Source organism: Tenrec ecaudatus, chromosome 9 (genome assembly GCF_050624435.1).
Source record: "Tenrec ecaudatus isolate mTenEca1 chromosome 9, mTenEca1.hap1, whole genome shotgun sequence".
NCBI classification, from domain to species: Eukaryota; Metazoa; Chordata; class Mammalia; order Afrosoricida; family Tenrecidae; genus Tenrec; species Tenrec ecaudatus.
Genome location: NC_134538.1, coordinates 54672884 through 54689020, shown reverse-complemented (window position 1 = coordinate 54689020; position 16137 = coordinate 54672884). Strand labels below are relative to the sequence as shown.

The 16137-nt window shown below is 45.7% G+C and overlaps 1 protein-coding gene across 3 annotated transcripts in view; it reads left to right on the top strand.

The window, feature by feature from the left end:
- The window catches only part of TNS3 (tensin 3), a 348472-nt gene that overhangs the window by 155020 nt on the left and 177315 nt on the right, over positions 1-16137 (top strand). For all 3 annotated transcript variants that reach the window (XM_075558135.1, XM_075558134.1, XM_075558133.1), the window contains 5 exons: positions 1090-1261; positions 2701-2751; positions 4511-4633; positions 9885-9949; positions 13367-13450. In XM_075558135.1, the coding sequence (XP_075414250.1) occupies positions 1112-1261; positions 2701-2751; positions 4511-4633; positions 9885-9949; positions 13367-13450 (473 nt within the window). In that variant the 5' untranslated portion in view covers positions 1090-1111. The remainder of the gene's footprint in view (positions 1-1089; positions 1262-2700; positions 2752-4510; positions 4634-9884; positions 9950-13366; positions 13451-16137) is intronic.

The following is a 16137-nucleotide window of genomic DNA, read 5'->3' as shown; positions in this document are numbered from 1 at the left end:
GTTTTCTTCTCGTACGTATTTCTGTTAGTTTCCAAATGCCTCCCATCCACCCCAGCCGTGACTTAGGCGATTGTAAGTCCAGTTACTGTCTCTATAGAGCTATCTATCCTCGATGGTATGTCCAGGGAGTCATATATAGTCTATCATTGTCAAATAGAATTCAACTTCTGCTGTGCCAAACTAGATTCTCTTGGTCTTTTTGGTGCCATATGGTTCTAGCAAAGACTTCCAATATGATGTTGCATAAGAGTGATGATACAGGGGTACCCCTGACTAGTTCCCATTTTCAGGGGAAATGTTTTCAGTTTTTCTCTGTTGAGTGTAATGTTGGCCTTTGGATTTTCACATATGGCCTTTATTATGTTAAGGTATTTCCCTTCTATTCCTATTGTTGTTTTGTTGTTGTTGATTTGGGGGGCATGAACACAATACCCCACTAACACAAATGATATAGTCAAGTTTCTCACATTTGGGAGAGTTGCAGGGATCAGCACATCTTATACCTTTTCACTCAGTTTTTATTAGAAATGGGTGTTGGGCATTTTCAAATGCTTTCCCACATCTGTTGGCGTGATCATGTGGTTCTTATTCTGTATTTTGTTTGTGTGGTGGGTGACATTCGTAGCTTTTCGGATGCTGAGCCATCCTTGCATCCCTGTTAGCAATCACACTCGGTCATGGTGAATTCTTGTTTTTGATAAGTCAGTAGACTTTATGGCCGTAATTTTGTCAAGAATGTTTGCACCTGTGCTCACGAGGGACATTGGTGTGTAGTTTTCTGTCTTTGGGGGTTCTCTCTCCCACAGAGCAGTTGGTCTTTTTAAACTGCTGACTTTTTGGATAGCACCCTAATTTACCATGAATGTTCCTCACCACGGTATCACTAGGAGTCAGAATGGACTTAATGGAAGTTTGGTTTGAGTGTTTCATAAACTTCCTGTGATTGATAAAGAGCCTTGAAAGCCTACTCATAGTAAAATTCCCTCCTTATGCTTGAATAAAAGCCCCAGGCCCTGACTGCGTGCCTTCCTTTCTCCCTTCCTGGTGTCTTGTTGCTGTGTCCTGTGAAACTCTCTTCCTTTCTCCTAGGCCAGCTACCCTGATCCCCACAATGGAGGACGGCTATGAACTGGATCTTACCTACATCACAGAGCGCATCATCGCGGTCTCCTTCCCTGCCAGTAGTTCCGAGGATTCCTATCTCCACAACCTGCAGGAGGTTACACGCATGCTCAAGTCCAAGCACGGTGACAATTACCTGGTGAGTGCAGGCACTTTTGACTTTGGGGTGCATGAGCTTGGCAGGCCAAGGATTGATGGGAGAGTGCAGGTGTTTTGGGTGGCACTGGTTGGTTTGGGTAGATCTATCATGTACATGGTCCTTGCATGATGTTCCTGGCCTCACTTACTCTCAGTGGCATGCTACCAGAAGTAGGTACTTCCTTCACAGAGAAGGGCCATCGGTCTGTGTTGTTGCTACTGTCTGGCTCGCCACAGGGAGAAGTAGACAGGGTTTCAGGAGCGGTCTCCGGCAAGGGTGGCCGTTGCCCACTCCTTCACTAGCCGGTGCAGACCAAGTTTTCATTGCCTGCAGAGTCCAGCACATTGCTGCAAGTAGCTACTTTCAGTGGGTGGATACCTCTTAGTGACCTCTGACTCTCCTCCTGAAAAAGAAATCCGGAAGACAAAAGAATGGGTGCCCAGGAAGCCAGGGGACTATCCAAAAAAGAAGTAACATAAGTTTCAAAAGTCATGTGCAAAAGTAGATGGGAGCCCAAATAGAAAGAAAAGAAGAGTGGCCTCTCCCCCATTCCTCTTTTTGTGTGACTCACCCTCGTCATTCGCTTGCTCCTTGCTAGTCTCTGTCAAGTCTACTACCCTGTCGCCTGCTCCTGTTGGGAGCACTGTGTGCCTAAAGCGCAGCTGCTGTGGACTCTCTTTGCCTTGTAAGGCCTCTTGACCTACACTGAAATCCATCCTCACCATCAGCGTGCAAAGGTGCACTGCCAGCATTTTTGTGAATTCTTCGCAGGAATGAATTTGGGTTCTGGGAGCACTAACCCGAGGACCTGTTGGGAAGGGGACCCTGCCTGACTTGCACGTGCTCCTCATCCTATCTGCACCGAGCACTCTGTGTCTCTACGCTGATGGCCTTCCCGCATTCGACGTCGCATCCAGGCCCCTGTCTGATCGTCACAAACCTCTGATCACTGTCCTGCCTTCTCTCTTAACCACGCCCTTTCATTGCATGGTGATCTTCCTGCTCTAGAATCTTTCTTGAGCTTAGCTGGCGTAGTGGTTACAGGTCGGGCTCATTCAAAACCACCGGCTGCTCTATGGGGACAAAGTGGGGGCTTTATGTTCCTGTAAAGGGCTACAGTCTTGGGAATTAGCAGGGGCAGTTCTACCCTGGTCTGTAGGGTCACAAATTGACTCATGAGGTCAGCTGAAATTGGAGCCAGCTTGATGACCAATTGTTTTTTCCACTGGAGAACGAGTTACACAGATAGGCCTCTCCCGTGCCCCGCGTGAACTGAGTATGGTCCAGGGACAAGGAAAGATTTTGGATCTCCATCTTTGTCCTGTGACTATTGTCTCATAATTCTCAGGATGTCAAAGGGTTAAAAAATGCAATTGTTTTTTTCTCTTGACTTCTGAGGATCAAGATTTGCCTAAAACTTTTTTCTCTTCCCTGTGTAGGTCCTAAACCTTTCCGAAAAGAGATATGAACTTACAAAACTTAACCCCAAGGTATGCATTTTATTGCTTCATGTTCCGAATTTATAAAATGTACACAAATAATACGAAGAAGTCTGTGTCACTTCATTCAGTTTCTCTTATGGTCACACTTTATGTAAATAATAGTGCGAATCAAAATTAGGAAATTGATATTGGCATAATCCTCAGTCCTGATTCACATTTTGGTAGTTTTGTGCCCACTGATGAGAGTGTGTCTATGAGTGTGTGTTTTGGGGTGGGGCGTAGAGAAAGGGGTTGGTAGAGTCCTCTGCCGTTCCTTCACATGCATCGATTTGTGTCACCACCACTGTTGAGATACAGAAAAAGTCCATCACCATCAAGATCTCCCTGTGCTACTTCTTCGTAGTCACCACTGCTCCTTCGTCAAAGCATGATTCACAGGAGCAAGTATCTGGCAATGCTTTTAAGAATTCAAATATACAAGTTAAGCATAGACTGGAATATTCTGATGCCATTTGAATGAAGAACAAAATAAAATCAAACCAGTGAATTGTGTCTTTACAAAACTAATAAAAGTAGAATGAATTCATAAAACAGATCCCTGGGGGACGGACAACAGAAAAGTGGGTGAGGGGAGATGTCGGACAGGGCAAGATATGGCAGAATAATAATTTATAAATGATCAAGGGTTCATGAGGGAGGGCGAGTGGGAGGGAGGGGAGAAAATGAGGACCTGATGCCAGGGGCTTAAGTGGAGAGCAAGAGTTTGAGAATGATGAGGGCAATGAATGTACAGATGTACTTTTCACAATTGATGTATATATGGATTGCGATAAGAGTTGTGTGAGCCCCTAATAAAACGATTTAAAAATTAACAAAATAGAAATGAAGACTATACGTCTAATATTATCTCACCTGTGTTAAATTCACATAGACAAAGGTGATGAAGGAATTCTTCAGAAACATATCATGGTTACTTCCAAATGGTAGAAGGAATATGTGAATTTTCATTCTAGGCAGATTTCTGAATTTAAGAATTGTTTTTACATAATTTCTATTGTTTTTCTAATCCAATAAGACTCTGTCTGTCTTATGCCCTTTTTTAAAAAGCGGGGGAGGGAGAGGCAGAGAACATAAAAATCCTTGTTGACCAAAGTAGATTTTAAAAATAGATAGATTTATTATGGTTGTTGAGAGTTGTTATCATTATTTCCTTTGTTGGGAGATCAAATTATAATTAAGATTTAAAAATGCATCCTCTTCCTTGGGCTCAGTTCTCTCTTTTGAAGAATTTTGTTGTCTCCAAAGTATGTGCGACAGTCCTTTGCCCTAAGATATTGTTTGCATGGAATGTGAGGGAATGGCAAATGACACTGTCCAAAACTCTGATTGTAGTTTGAACGGAGGAATGCTGGCAGCAGCTTGGGCCAAGAACTCCTAAATCAGGCGCTGCCAGATCTCAGCCGTTGTCCTGCCCTTGCCCTTGCCCTTGCCTGCACCCCCTCCCCCCCACCACTACAACCCCGGCTCCACCAATTTCATTCCACTTTATGCTGTGAAAAGGCCCATCTGGAATTCTCATGGTAGCTGCACACACAGAGATAAGACCCTTAGAGAGATGTCTCGTTTATCTCACACTTTTCTTTCTAGCGAAGAAGCCTGGTCATTATTGTCATTGGGTTTTAGAAAAGGAACATGCAACGCCATTCTTGACTCACAAATGGAATGCATTGACATAAAAAAAATAAATATGAAATGGCTTTAGAGCCTTAGGAAAATAGACGCTAAGGACATATTCTTCTTGTTACAGACGATGGACGTGGGCTGGCCGGACCTGCACGCCCCACCTCTCGATAAGATGTGCACCATATGCAAAGCTCAGGAGTCTTGGCTCAACAGCGACCCCCAGCATGTGGTGGTCATCCACTGCCGGGTGAGCAGAGGGTGCCCCCCGTGGATGTGAGGGCTATGGGTTGAAGGAGACGGAGATGTTCCAACCACATGTTCACTTTTTGATGCTGGGGATTGCTCTGTTTACATTTGTGGTTAGCTTGCATTTCATCCTTCCAAAAGGATCTCACACCTCCTGCAGTATGATCTTCGAGTTCCTGAATGGACCACTAATCAGGGATGCTTCTGAGAGTGAATTTCTGTCTTTCCTTCCAGCTCTTTCCGTCCCTTCTCCTTATTTTTCTCATTATGGGAAGCCCCCTTTAAAAAGAAAAGGCACGTTTTTTTTCCCTGTTCTATCTGAGTTACAGGGAGAAATTAGTTGACATGTGCTTGTGGGTGTGATGCTGAGCATAGCCCAGTAAGCGTGTCATCTTTTGTGAGCTGTACCCTTGTTCATTTTCACAAATTGGCCAGGGCTCGGTAGGACTTGTGCTCTGGGGGCCATTCCCTCTTATTAGTCTTTCTCCTCCTACCTCTGGCATCTTCTGTAATTCTCAGGTTAATTGCCTTGACATTCATTTTTGCCTCCTGGTAAGAAGAGGTCCTTTCTCACTCCTGGCTTCTCAAGTTTGGTTAATGTTGAAAGGAGCCCGACTGAGAACAAATTTTTCCAAGAGAAAAGGCGATGGGTCTTAAACTTGTCACGAGACACTCCTCCTATCATGAGAAGTGGTGATCACACACACACGCACGCGCGCGCACACACACACCCCCTTGACTTTGTACACTGTGTGAGAGAAATCCTTTGATTGGAAGTTTGCCAGTTGGGTTGGGGCCCACAGTCCTTTACTGGGGCACAGGCCTTAAAGGGTTAGTTCCCTACTTACAGCATGCTGCATCAGATTTCTACGACCTCCACAACATCTAGAAAATGTGATTTTTTTTCCCCCCATCATGAGATTGTTTTATTCTGATGAGTTTGAATACTCAGACCTGCTCCCAAATGTATTTGATTATAAAATTTTATTTTTTAATGTATTTATTGTTGTCGTTAGGAAAAATGAACAGCAAAGCATACACCTGAGCTTTTTCAAGTGCTGCATTATTTTAAGGTATTTTCCTCCAAAGATGTTTTTGGATGCAAGCTGAGTTGAGTTCTTTTTTGTTTGTTTTAAATACACCTTAAAAATAATTCGAGTCAATTAAAACTAGCTACAGGTTTTTCATCGAGTCTCACCTGGGGATTTATATACAATGCTTGGCCATGGTCCCCTACATTCAAGACTGACTCATTCCCAAGTATTACTTCCTAACCCAGAGGCTCTCATGGTGTGGCCACAGGCCCGGCAGCACCTGCCTCGCCTTTTCCTGTGGACAGATGCAGATTCAGGGATCCGACCATGCGCCTACTAGATTCACACAGGCTCCAGCCATTTGTTTTCTGAGAATTCTATTATGCTCCAGAGTTTAGGAAGCATCGCTCTGAAATATTTAATTTCTTTTTCTTTTTCATTTCAATTTTATATGGGATAAGTTTGAAGCAGAAAGGTCACAAGTGATGAAATTACCACACAGAGGTATACGAAATTGGCATCTTGTCCTATAAGAGCACTTGACTCTGGATAAATCTTGTTAATGGGGTTAACTGGAGACTTGTTGGAACTTATTTAAAATAATTTGCCAATAATTTGCCAATCACTATTTGTCAAGGCTATTTATAATTCACCAATAATTTGCCAATCACTATTTGCCAAGGCTATTCTGGTGTCATGTTAACCATTTTTGAAATATTTAGATGACATGCTGTAAAAGGTAAGTTACTTTTAACTTAAAAGTGCCTGATGAAGGTTATCATAAATCACAATGAGGGTGAAATTGCTGACATTGGCCAAAATCCATCTGCTGTGCCGAACGTGCATTTCTTATAACATCGTGCCAGAAATCGCTAGCGTAGTTGCACCTGCCGTGGCTTGAATCCTGTTGAGAGGCAAGTAGAGCAATGTCCCCCCAGATTCACATTCACAATCAAATCCACATTCATAGTCTTCTCCCCCCTCATTACTACAGGAGACTGTACGGCAAATTATTATTTTAACCATTTGGAAACGCACAGCGGAATATCCGTTATATTCACCATGGTGTGGCACTATCACCACTCTCCCATTTTCCCGTTCTCGTATTCAATAAAAGGACCCTAGTTTTGTTTGCCCTCCTGTGTCTGTCATCCAACCTGCTTATTGATTCAGCCGCAGTAGCCTTCCATTCTCGGGAAGGTTTATCCCAGGTTTACTTTCGTGTTGAGTAGATGCTGCAGAGTACACACAGCAATTAATGTGACTCAGCGATTCTGTGACTTTTGTTCAAAACAAATGAAAATTGTTCAAGTCCAGAAGAATGCTGCTTGTGCATGCATACAGATGGCTTTGTAGTTCGCTGACTCATCATTACCCTCACGCACAATGTTAGGGGACGCTGCCCAAGCCTCCTCTGTGCTCGGGACCGATGGCTGAGCTTGAGGTGCATGTGCTGGCACTGAGCGCAGGTCTCTAACATGAGTGGCGGAAAGTCTATCACTGAACTGTCACTTACCCTTCTTCATGGCTCACTCATTGCCATAGAGTTGATTCCTAAATGTAGCAACACTATAGGACAGAGTAGAACTGCCCCCGTGGGTTGCTAAAACTGTAGCTCTTAGGGAAGCCTCACCTTAGGGGAGTAGAAAGCCTCACCTTAGGGGAGTAGAAAGCCTCACCCTTCCCCAAGGAGCCACTGGTGGTTTCAAACTACTGGCTTTGTGGTGTGCAGTCCACCTCGTAACCACTGTGCCGCCCGCGACACTACCATGAAAACAGCAATAACTTGTTCTTATCGTTGTATGAAAGTGGGAACATAACATTTGAATGGGGGCAGTGACAATTGGCCGGTTTGGCTTAACATAATGTTTTCTAGGTTTACCCATATGCCAAGCTAACTTGGGCAGTCCCTTTTCTTTTATTACTGAGAAATGTTTTATATATGTACCACCTTGAAAATCATGCATTCATCTTCTCTCTATCTTGTTACTGTTCCTACTGCTGAGATGAGCATAGGTGTGCATTTGTGCCATTTCTGTTAGATTCCCTCGTGCAGATACCCATGCGTGGAATCGCAGGGTCCAGTAGAGGCTAACACAGCCGCACTGGGAGCATGGCGGTTTGTTCTGTTGCACGCGGGGTCTCCGTGAGTTGGAATTGACTTCAGGGGACCTAACATCAGCCTGGCAGCTCTGCTTCTGTTTTGTGTGAAGAACTGCCCGACTGTTTCCACGGTGATTGAACCATGTCGTCTTCCCACCAGAAATGAATGGGCACGCCAGTTTCTTTACATCCCCTCCGTACGACTCTCCATGTGTCTGGTGTCTGTCTGGTCATCCTCTCACTGCCATTGAGTCAGTGCTGACCCGTGTGGGTTCCTGAGACTGTAACTGGTCGTGGGGGTCGAAAGCCCAGTCTCTCTCCTGCAGAGCTGCCCAACTCATAACCCCTCCACCGCCTCCTTTTGTCCTCCTCGTAAAACCTCCCTTGTGGTATTAATTTGCATTTATCTAATCACTAATGACATTGAGCATCTTTTCATGAATCTGTTGACCATCTTTGGTCAAAGTGCCTGTTCTTTTCCTTTGCCAAGTTTTTGATTGGGTTATTTGTCTTGCTTTGCTAATAAGTTTTAGATGCTTTTAATATATTTCAATTTAATTCGTATATTTAGACATTAGACCTTTATCAGCGATGCAATTCCAAAACACTTTTTTTTCCCAATGTGTATGTTATCGCTTCTTTTGATATAGTCGTTTCAAAACGTTTTATAGTGCCCCAGGTATCTATTTTGTTTTCTGCTACATGTACATTCTTTACTGTGTTTGGTAATTTATCACTGAAAAAAATTAGACCCCAAAGCATTGTTGCTATATTTTCTTCTAAAGACTTTGTATTTTTAGATTTTACAGTTGCTCATTAATCCACTTTGAATTAGTTTTTTATATGGAATGTGGTATGAATCTTGTTTCATTTTCCTGCATGTGGAAATTTAGTTATACCAGTACTGTTTGTTGAAGAGACTGTCCTTTCCACACGGAATGCATTCTGTACCCTTGTTAAAAGCCGTTGATCATACACAAGGTTTGTCTTAAACAGCCAACAGCCAGTAGACTTTTTGGGCTAACACGGTCTCTTTCACATCTGCTTAGCCGTAATAGCACAATAGCAGTCTTGGGCGATATAAATGATTAATGGGTATGCAGTTTGCCACACACAAAAAGATGAATTTTGTATATTAATTACAAAGAAAGCATATATATATATATATATATATATATTTTAACCATGAAGACATATAAAGACAATTCTTAGCATACAGGTTATAATTCACCGCCCACAGTTTCAGGTCCTGGCAGTATGTCCTTGCCGTGTGGTTACAGTGTTTCTGCGTGGCATTAGTCCGCGGGGGCAGTATTCCCTGTGGCACTGCTGTCAGTGGCCTTATGTAGGCCTGGCGAAGGTCTGTGGATATACACTCATCCTTCTCAGTGCCGCGCACCTGTGCAATGAACCTCATCCTGCCCGTGCCAGTTGCTCCTTTGGGCACCTTGAGCTGGGTGTGCAGTCACCTGCAGAGAGGGTATTCAGTTACCTGTCACCTGGCTAATTGTGATGGTTGTTGCGGGGTGCTGTCGAGGCAGCTCCGACTCACACGGCCCATGCACAACAGAAGCAAACCCTACCTGGTCCGGGGCCCGCTGTCGTAGATGCTGCGTCCATCCGTCTCCTCCAGGGCCTCACCCTCTTGCACTGCGCCTCTCTTTCTTTTCACCAAGCGGGACGTCCTTCTGCAGGGACTGATCTCCCTTGACAGCATGCCCCACGTCTGCGAGACGAACAAGGGATAGGTTAGCCGCTTTTGAGGAATTGGCCACTGAAAACCAAGGGGCAACATGCAACCCTACGGGTACCATGGAAAGCTGGCTAATTAAGACATGCAAATAGCTGCTGCCCAGGGATCGTCTCTACCGCTCCAATGGGGAAACGGGAAATTGCTGTCTGCTGCTGCGCCGTGTCTCGGTCCTTTGGGCTCCTGCAGGTGCCGTGGTTTGCACCTGCTCTGCCTGTTGCCTGCTGTGAGCACGCTCTCACTGCTGAGGCTGCCGAGGGTCTTGCCCCGCAACAAACTCCTTATTGCCCCTTTCGGCACATGAGCACGTTCCAGTACTATTGACGCTTCTACTGTGGGACTCAGTTCTGTTTTGTCTCCTGCAGGGCGGGAAAGGACGCATAGGAGTGGTGATATCGTCGTACATGCACTTCACCAACGTCTCGGCCAGGTAGGGTGCACGTGCGTACGCTGCCCTGGGAGTTGTGGCGCTCTAAGATTAATCATGACAGAGGCAGCACCCCATGAGCTGCCTAGGGCCGGAGGGGTCCCTGACTGGCTTCCCTGACGCATTGCTATGGAGCCGATCCTCGGAGTCCCAGCAAAGCTCTGCCATGTAGCGTTAGGGATTTTACACATGTGAGGAAGAGACTTGCTAGTTCACAAATTATGGGTGATTGATGTATAGGAGGACTCAAAATTACATTGAGCTCACTGCCATTCTCTATTGAACAGATCGTTATTACTTACATAGTTTACATGGTACTATTGGCAGCCACTATCCTTGGCATCCAGCGGGGCCGCGGGGAAGCATCTTACTGGTATTCATTTCTCACCGAGCCCCTGTCACTCAACTGCGAGGCAGTTGCCATTGTTCTTCATTTTGTAGGCGAGGAAATGGAGGCTCAGTGGGGTTGGGCAGAGTGCGTTTGACCAGGCGGGCTAGAGCAAGGCAGCCCAGTTTGCCCCTCTTGAGTCAACACTGTCTGCCCTTGGCCTTGCCCTGTGCCATTTGGAGGACGGTTCTCAGCAGGGGAGATCCACATCAAGCCGTCCTTGGCCTTGGCAAGTGGGAACAGCAAGGCCAGCAGGGGCTCAGCTGCCAAGCAGCTCTCCTGGCACTAGGGTGCCCAGGGAACACCCACAACACCTGGCACACACATCTCCATTCACGCTGGGAAATTAAGTTTTAAAAAATCCTGCTTTCTGGGTTTTAAGCTCGCATCTGCCCTCACTTTCAATGGCCACTTTGTGCAGCATGAACTTTTCCCTTCTGAGGAAATATAAGCCCATTCATATTAACCGATAAATCTTTTCCCTTTTAAGCATTAGGGAGTGAAATTTAACTTTCTGAATGTTTTTTCTGGAAGCAAATTGAGGAGCTAGTGTCTGCCAGGGAGGAAACTAAAGCTCCAACTGAAAATCAGATACCCTCTTGGTGATAATGAGCGTTTGTGTATGTGCCAGCCGGATCGCGATTCCTGGCCACATCGAACCACGCCATTTAGCCAGAGACATTTGGTTAGAGGCGTAAGTGAACCTGGTGGGATCTGGACAAAGACCTCCCCTCCACGTTTCTGCCCCCCAAGAATGCACTTCTTTACGGAGTTCAAGGCCCAGGCATTGTGGACCATCTTGTCCTTCTGAAGGTGGGGGGAAATCTATAGTCAGTGATAACATTTCAGAAAACCCTAATACCTGTGTATGTAGTATATATTTTTAGCTGTATGGGGCCATGCAGTCTACCTCAATCCCTCTAAACCTTCGTGTCCTCCTCTGCGGAGCGAGGATAACAGTTAGACCTGAAGGGTTTTGTGAACTTGGATGTCACCTTGTATGTGAAGCAATTGGAAGATACATTAGTGCCACTCTGAATGCTGTTGTCCGTAAGAGTCACAGTGCCAGGCACTTTCAGAATCGAATGGGATGACGCCACACCGGTGTCTTCTAATTTGCTTTTCTAAATGAACACCATTTCGTTAATGTCCTTCCTTGACATTGTAATGACCAGCCAGGACTCCTTGCATTGGATGCAGCCCCGTGTGTTTAACCAGTGTCCAGTTGTGCGCATGCAGGTTGCTCCCCAGCTTCCTTCAGAATTTATATTGCATCTGTTCCTCGATGAGCAGTCTCCTGTTTGCCTCTTTGCTCATCTCTGTGTCCTTTTCCTGGAGAGTAGCTCAGAGGGAGTACACATTTAAAAACCTTTGTCACAAAGTGTGCTCCGAGACAAAAACCTAAACTTGCCGTCAGGAGGTAAGAATAACATTCTTGTACAAACATCCCCAAAATTAAGTATTTATAAAAAGAAAACGAGTAATAGTGTCACTAAAGACCGTGACATTATATTGGCTAAAATACATGATCAACATTTAATAGAGCAAGAGAATTCTAGAAAAGACTGCTTAAACATGAATGGAAGGATGTATAACTAAACTTGTTCATCTAAATTTAAAAAGGTCCTCGCTATCCCTAAATATTCTTATTTTAATGGACACTTCTGTTTGGACAGTCTCATCAATACTACTCCTTATTTAGACAGGTATAGCCAGGACAACCTGTGTTTTGTAGCATATGGTGGAAATCAAGTCATGCTACATTTAATCTCTTTGCATTGTCCTTCTGTCTGTAGTCTTTCTCCAGGTCTTGGTGGTGACCGCAGTCCTATAGCTGTGTGTAAATTTAGTCTGCACGGGCACATACATAGCTTTTTAAGGGAAGGTCCACACATACATCAGATTTTCAAGACAGCTCAAACAGTCATAGGGTTTTGGATTGAGTGCACTGCTGGTCCACTATTGGTTTTGAAATCATTTCAGGAACACCTCAGGTCCAGTGTGATTTTATGAAAGGGTCCTTGAGTACTATTCTAGGCATTAGACACTCGGAATTCAATGCCAAAGAAAATTATTTGGAAAAGCTTGACTTACATCGGAGGCACTCACTTAAGCGAGCAATTGGGCTGCTCCTAAGACGCTGTGATGCCATCGTGATGGCCTGCGCTGGGCCTGGTGCCCTCTGCCCTGTCAAGTCTCCTTGTAGAAGAGAACTAGGCTGTTTGCTCCCAAATTTATTGGACCTACTGCACCCTTTTCAGAAAGAGAGAAAAATTTACTTAGTGTTCTCTTGGCAATGAAAAACGTTTGAACTATCACCCATAACTCCCCAGAATAATCTGTTACCCGGAATAAAGTGTAGGTATCAGCCTTGGTACACACACACCCTGCCCTAACCCTACTCCCACAACACACTCCCGCTCCCCACTCCTACCAGATGAATCCAGCACCTGCCAGGGGCAGTATCACCCTCTCTGGGAAACACTGACCCCGGCACTTTTCGGCCATCCTATACTTTTACGCACCTGGCTCCTGAAACTTGGTGGGATTGGCACCAACAGAGTTGCCAATCTGGGCCTCTGTTCCTTATGCCTGTTCCCTTGCTGAATTGCAAACGTTGCTTCATGTGGAACCCATATAAACCGGCCTCCTTTGTTTCGGAGAGAGAGTGAAATCGAGCTGGTTTTGGCTGCCGCTTCTGCTGCCTGTCACCTGAGAGACCTCAGGCAAGTTATTATTGTAGCCATTCCTATGATACATTGAAGTGTCAGACCCCGAGATAAGGTGATGGCGTTTCAGCTGATATTTCAGACCCCACTGGTGTGCCTTTCACTTTGAAGGAAACCTACCTCTGGGGGCATGCATTCTGGGACAAGATGGTTGAAGCGGGCATACCCCAGGTGCAGCGAATGAATGGGCCTCCCTGTGGGAGCCATGGTGGTGCAGCAGTGTGCATGCTTGTCCCATTTCACCCGGCCATTGGTGGGATTGCAGCTGCATTCAATGCTCTCCCTTTCTCTCTCCTTCCCCAGTGCTGACCAGGCCCTCGATCGATTTGCAATGAAGAAGTTTTATGACGATAAAGTTTCAGCTTTAATGCAGCCGTCGCAGAAACGGTATGTATCTCTTATGACCTCCTACCCTGTGCCCACCTCCACGCCAAGTGAAAGTTTACCTGGGATTTGATAGTTTTTCACAAAGCCAACTGACCCTTTTCCTGAAGGAGGCAGAAGCGATGCCTACTCTACCACTCTTACCTAGGTCCTACTTGCCAGTCAGAGAGAGGGCCATTTTCCCAGTGAGAGGAGACACCAGGAGGGCTGGGAGTTGGTGGAAGGTGCCTATGTGGTCGGCTAGTTATGGAGAGAAAAATTGATCCCTTCCTCCATGTTCTCAGCAGTTTTGGTTTTCCGCTCCCAGGGCAAGTTTTCCTTTCCGTGATCATGGTAGAACTTGTTTCGACCCAGTGTCCGTAAACGACATACCCCATGACAGATACTTTAGACGCTGCAAATCACATGGTCTCTGTCACAGTTGCTCAGCTCTGCCGTCTAACAAGAACAGAGCCATAGAAAACACATCAGTGAAGGTCACAGCTAGGTCCCAATAAAACTTTTCTACACAGATAGGTGTGTTCAAATGTGGCCCATAGGCTAGACAGCCCGCTCCGTGAGGCCAGGGCAGTATTGTTTTTATTTTTGTTTTTTTTTAATTGGAGCACTTTACCCTCTTCTACTGCTCATGGTGCCCGTGGTCCACAGAAAACGGGTGGGCAGGGTTGGGCGTGGCATTGGTGAAGCCGGCCTGGCTTTTTCTAGTGGCCCCACAGACTGCAGTGAAGTGGAAGAACTGGAGGGAGGTCAGTTGGAAGGCAGTGAAAGGCTGGAAGCCAACTTTCCTTCCAGACCTACATCCTCTACAGATGCTAACTTGTTCAGCCAATGACAGCGCCCCATTCTTGGATCCTTTAAGCCGAGTGACAGCTTGTGTAAGAATTGCCAAGACATTTGCCAAGTAGCTTCGATCCATCCTCTCTCTTGAAATCCGTGATGGAGTGTGCAGTCAGCTGCTGTGGGCAGACACGAGCCCTGCGTCGGGAGGCAGGCTCAAGGTGCCTGGTCTTAGGAGCGGAGTCTGATCGTTTCATTTTGGGAGAGCGCTTTCCAGAATTACCGGTGCACCTTTGGTTTTGATTGTTGTGTGTTGCAATGGCACAGTCTATTCCTTTGCACCAAATTGTGCTGCAAAATGTGGGATCCGGACGTGGACCTGCTCTCAGTCTTCTCTGAGCCAAAGACCCCATAGGGAATGAGAGAAACCCCCCATTCTATCAGTGTTGTTTCAAAGCTTGTTGCACCCCCTTGACCCATCAGGTGTCATTTCTCCGTTGAGTAGTTTTCAATACAAGGCTATTCAAAACACCTAGCACACACCTAGAAATTATATTTGCTCTTATTGCCTCCTTATCAGCTACTGCTCTGCAATATTTATACTAGCGATAGAAAAAAAGGGGGCGAGCAGGGAGAATCTTCTCATTTCAATATACCTAAAATTTTGGGGTATAACATGTCTATATTAGGTCACCATGAGGCAGTAAGAACTGGCTCATGGCAACTAAAAACGCCACCAAAGTCTTCATGTATCCTTCATGTCATCACATATGTCAAGGTCTAACAACTAGATTTCTGTCATGATGTGTGAGCTGTATTTTGCATTCCAAGATTGTAATCAAGCTCCTTGTAGCCAGTGATCAAGGGAAAGGCCCTTAGCCCTGGCCATATTCCTGCCTGCACTTAGAAGTTGCTAACCAAATTGTTACCGAGTCTTTGCTTAACTGAATGAATGTATGAAATGAATCTAGAGGAATACTGCAAACCTAGGCCAAGCTTCTTGGCATTTTATATCACAAAATCTAGCGAGGGCATTCTATTTATAGGTCTAGGCTCCTTAGTATAAATTCCTGCCTGCTCCTTAAACACCCTGGGAGCTTTGTGGACTATTCTCAGACAGAGCTCAAGAGACCATTTCACAATCAGTCTTCTAAGAAGGACAGTAACTTCCTTAGCTTGGTATTTACAGCTCAAAAAAGCTTACAGATTCAGTAGTGCCTTCCCCAGAAGCCAACAGAGAAGTAACCCAGCTCTCCAGAGCCTTTTTTAAAATAAGCATTTGGTTTAGCTTCATTGTTACGCAGGCAGCCCACTAGTTAGGAAGTAAATCCTCTGTCACTTTGCTGACTACATGCAGCCCACAGGAACCCACTCGCTAACAGCCCTGGCCTCTTAGGTTCCTTGCTTCTAGCACAAGAACTATGGTCGTGGACAGTCTTCTCTTCACACCTTGAACCTTCCGCAAACAGAGGTCACCATGAGCGGTAGCTCGGCAGAGCGCTGGACTGGGTCTCCTGCCATTGGTGTTGGTCCCTGGCTCACAGCAACACTGGGCACCCTAGGGTGGCATCGCTGTGATCCGTGGACTTTTCCTGGCTGGTTTTCGGAAGTCTGTCAGAAGGTGATAGCTAGGCCTTTCTCCTTGGTTTGTCTTCGTCTAAGATTTCCACCAAAGTGTGCTCCACATCCCAGCAACAATCTGCCTCCCCCCACCTGACTAGCGGAGGGGTGGTGGCTGAGCATGGGGTACACGAATCAGACCTGGTCTCCTGTTTCGAAGGCAGCGGTTCTGCTACGGAGCCACCATGCCACCAGTGTGTCTCCCTGTGACCCAGTGAAATCAGCGATGCTTTGTCAAAGATCCCTCTGAACGGGGAGGCCCCTAGATAGTCTTAGTTTATCATCAATATAAT